The 3,685-nt window shown below is 44.3% G+C and overlaps 2 protein-coding genes across 2 annotated transcripts in view; one reads left to right on the top strand and one right to left on the bottom strand. All coding sequences in view use genetic code 11, as the record gives it.

Annotated features, from left to right (window-relative positions):
• Positions 1 to 1,340, top strand: part of EGR_10092 (hypothetical protein) — a gene marked incomplete at both ends in the record, with an annotated part of 6,833 nt that extends 5,493 nt beyond the window's left edge. The window contains 2 exons of the mRNA XM_024499341.1: positions 1,030 to 1,082; positions 1,126 to 1,340. Of these exons, the coding sequence (XP_024346243.1) occupies positions 1,030 to 1,082; positions 1,126 to 1,340 (268 nt within the window). The remainder of the gene's footprint in view (positions 1 to 1,029; positions 1,083 to 1,125) is intronic.
• A 723-nt stretch (positions 1,341 to 2,063) lies between these two features.
• EGR_10093 (Beta-1,3-galactosyltransferase) lies at positions 2,064 to 3,083 on the bottom strand (the record flags this gene model as incomplete). Its single annotated transcript, XM_024499342.1, has 2 exons — positions 2,064 to 2,939; positions 3,045 to 3,083. 2 exons carry the CDS (start codon positions 3,081 to 3,083, stop codon positions 2,064 to 2,066), a joined length of 915 nt encoding a protein of 304 aa, XP_024346244.1.
• Between the last annotated feature and the right edge of the window lie 602 nt (positions 3,084 to 3,685).

The raw sequence follows: 3,685 nt of genomic DNA on the forward strand, positions 1-3,685 counted from the left end.
TTTATGTAATAGCGTCAGGCAGCACGCAAAACATCCACCCACATATTAGGATCGATTTTAATTCGTTTTATAAACCTTCTCCTAAGTTATCTTACTACTGTTAACCTTTGCTGCTCACTAAAACTACTGGCCCACACCTCAGGCACTTTTCTTCCGAACTACTGCAGTTGCTTTTGGTTGTAGGAACTGGAGCTGTACATCGAAGTGTGGAATTTGTCAATCCTCCTCCTGTAAAGTCACATCCATCTGAAACTGGCTTCCGCTTTGAGCTCAGATGATGGGATGAGGACTTCTTATCTCTTTCACCAGCTGTCATCTCTGCGTTGGTATTACTATGAAGCAGACAGTTGAATAGAGGAATATTGCCAGTTTATTCGAACCTCTGCGATGCCTGTGTGTTGAGGATAGTGTCGATCTCTAATACCACTACTGCGTAGAGTCCTCCACGCCCATGGTTTTACGGTTCTACATTTTGATTCCTCTTCCCCTCCATCCTTACGTCCACTTCCACATCCAGTTTAAGTTTTGCCAAGCAGCATAGTAGCACATGCCAAAATTTGTGAAACGTTGCACTTCTAAGTCAGCTGCCTAATAGTGAATTCATTTTATTGATAAATCACGTCAGTAGTGTCAAACATATGACCTATTTTCTAGCATCCATACTTGTGTTTCTTCAGCTCTTCAATGCCGTGGACTGTTCAGCAACTGATGCTATATTAATCGGTCAAGTAGTCAGCTTTCGAGCTAGCTAGCTATCTGGCTAGTTAAAAGACTGTCTATCCTCCTGTCTGTCTATCCATTTGTCTGTCTAGCCATATCTCTAAGTTGTCAGCAGCTGGTTTAATCTACCGAAGAAGCAATTCAGTGAGAACTGATGAGTTGGTTCACGCTTCCAGCTGACCTGTGCTTCAATATGGAGTGTGGGTGGGCCTAATGCACTGAGAACTAATTTAGGTGGTAGATGAATAAAGTCGACGTGCTGATTAAGAGTCCGCTCATTCCACCTTGTAATCTGTCAGTCTCTTTCAGTCACTTTGGACCATCTCGTTGGGTATACATGAAAAAGTTAGATAGTGCTCCTCGTAACCGAATTTGCCACAGGCTTTCTGACCTTCACTTTCACAGTTGTGCATTGTCTGGACATCCATCAATCAAGTCAAGCTAGTGGTGATTCTAGTCCTTCCATTCTTGTGCAAATCTGGCGTAAACAATTTGTTCAATCTAGAGAATGTATTTCACTAGCAGATCTGACTCAGTTACCATGTTGGCGGTGGTATACGGCAGCTGCTTCAGAAAAGGAGAGAATTCCCATAAACGAACACATTGCCAATCATTTTTGAGTCGTAAACAAGGCTTTTGAAATGAGGGAAGGGTGAAGAATGGTGGATCTCTGATCTGTGGAGTCTGCTGTTATATTATAGAAGTAGGCGCATTTGTATGATTAGGCAGTTGGTCTGAATGCTCCTAGTCATCCAACTCTTCCACACCCCAATTTCCGTAGTTGGACATCAGCTTTACCTCCATAAGTGGGACTAACTGAGCCATCGTATTCGTAAGAGAACTGCTGCATTGCCCAACTCAGCTTTGACAGGAGTTATCAATGATATATCGGTGTAAAGTCTATTGTTAAATTATTAATGTAGGTTCGGCTGGATGAGCCCCAGCATAGTATTCGTGCTTCTTAATATTCCAGTCTTTCTGAGGTATCGTGGAATCCTCATGAATTTTGCGCCTTGCAGTTGTCAGAGGAGACTCCGTTGTTGGAAATATGGGAATAGCAGCGATAGAAGCCACATTCGATGAGTGCTGAACCACCAATGCGAAGCAGCTTAAATGAGTGAATTACGAGGAGTTCACTGAATACACGTGGCTCGCACTAACTAGCAGAGCACAATTTCCCGAAAAAAACGAAAAGGCTTGAGGGCTTTCACATGATGTGAGAAATATGCAAGACCAACCTTCCAAACTAACAACCATGTTTATTACTACACGAGAAATGCAATGTGAAAGTAGTTTTTTTACAAAATCACATAAAAGATCGAGGGAGAGCATTATGGGGACAGTCAAAGGAAGTGCTTACTCAGTGCTACCATAGCTGGTCTGCCCTCCTTATTCGTCTCCACGTAGAGGTCATGGTCGAACATGCTGTTCTCATTGAAGATTGGGATTCCCAGTTTATAAGCAACCATTCCGAGGAACACGTCTTCCGGAGCATAGTTGTATCGCGTGTAGGCCGTTCCAATTGCCATATCGTCAACTACGCCGGGTCCGATGATCTGGGCGAAGCCGCGTAGATATGGGTACATCTTGTCCCAGGGAAATTCACTGTAGGAAAGAAACCACTTCTTCAACGGCGACCGATACGCCAAGTCATAATCGGCTATGTAGCCGAAGGTGGAATATCGCCTCTTCTTCTCGGGGATTCGCTTCATAAATGCATCCACCATGGAGAGATTCACACGATGATCGTCGTCCATGGTCATGAATAGCTTGACATTCTCAGCTCCGCAAAAGGCAGACATCCAGCGATAATTGGTGACGGTTTTGAAGGTCAGGTTATAGTAGGTATCTTCGTAGTCAGCCATCACGATGTCGTCGTGGATGGCAATCTCCTCGTTTAATTTCTCCATTACTTCAGCTGCCTTTCCTTCGAAGGCTTCCAGTTGGTCGCCATCTGGGCCGGTGAGGTTCATGACATGGCCATCGCGATTGAACAGCCTTCCTCCGTGCTGCCGTGGAATGCCGACACTGAAGACGTAGCCGACATTGAGGCTGGGATATCGCTTGTTCTCCAGACGCATGAATTCTCGAAAGGAATTGCGGACGTCCCATCGGAAAACACTGCTCTTGATGACCAGTACGAGGTCATGTTTGGAACCAGCGTGACAGACAGATTTGCTGGTGGCGAGGAGTCGAATGGGAAAATTGTATTTTGGGATCTGAAATGGCGCAAGGAATGGAGCATGTGGATTAGGGGATTCATCACCCTGCCTTGTAAGGTGTTCGTGAAACGGTGTTAATGTGCGTCAGAAGCAATTAGAAACCCGCAAGAATTGCGGTGGATGTAATCGGATTCGCGTCATCCCACTGACCGGATTTGAGCTGAACGACTTTGGATGACACTTAACTGCTGGGTAATATTCGCCTACCTATTGGCATTAAATGTGCCCAATTCTTCCTGGAATCCAATGACAAATGTGAAAGCAGCACCCCTTATCCCTTAATGGACGCGACTTTGTGACTAGTGTGAATTCGCACTTGGAAGTGATGCAATGAAATGCTGCGGCGTTGTGAAAGCAGGGAGTGGTGATAGGAGAAGGAAATTGCGTGGACTGATTTTAATTTTATTCAGAGCTGTAGCCGTAGTGCTTACTAAATTTATGACGAGAGCTCGTCGAACTTATAATTACCTTCGCCACGTACTGAAATCTTCTAGATCTATTTGAATTGCTCCATGGAATTCTTACATACGTTGTTGTAAAAAAACGTGTAATTGAAATATGGATAAAGGGCATTGGCTGAGAAAATAAGAATGAAAGACAGTAGCACTTACGAAACTAACAGGCTTGCCAGCTTTGATATCCTTCACGATTTGCCCCAAAGGAACATCTTGTGGATAAGTTTTGTACACTTCTGGATATCTCACCGTCCTCCAAATTTTTCTTGGCAGTTTCGCAAGATCCTC

Source organism: Echinococcus granulosus (assembly GCF_000524195.1).
Source record: "Echinococcus granulosus chromosome Unknown EG_S00189, whole genome shotgun sequence".
Taxonomy (NCBI): Eukaryota; Metazoa; Platyhelminthes; class Cestoda; order Cyclophyllidea; family Taeniidae; genus Echinococcus; species Echinococcus granulosus.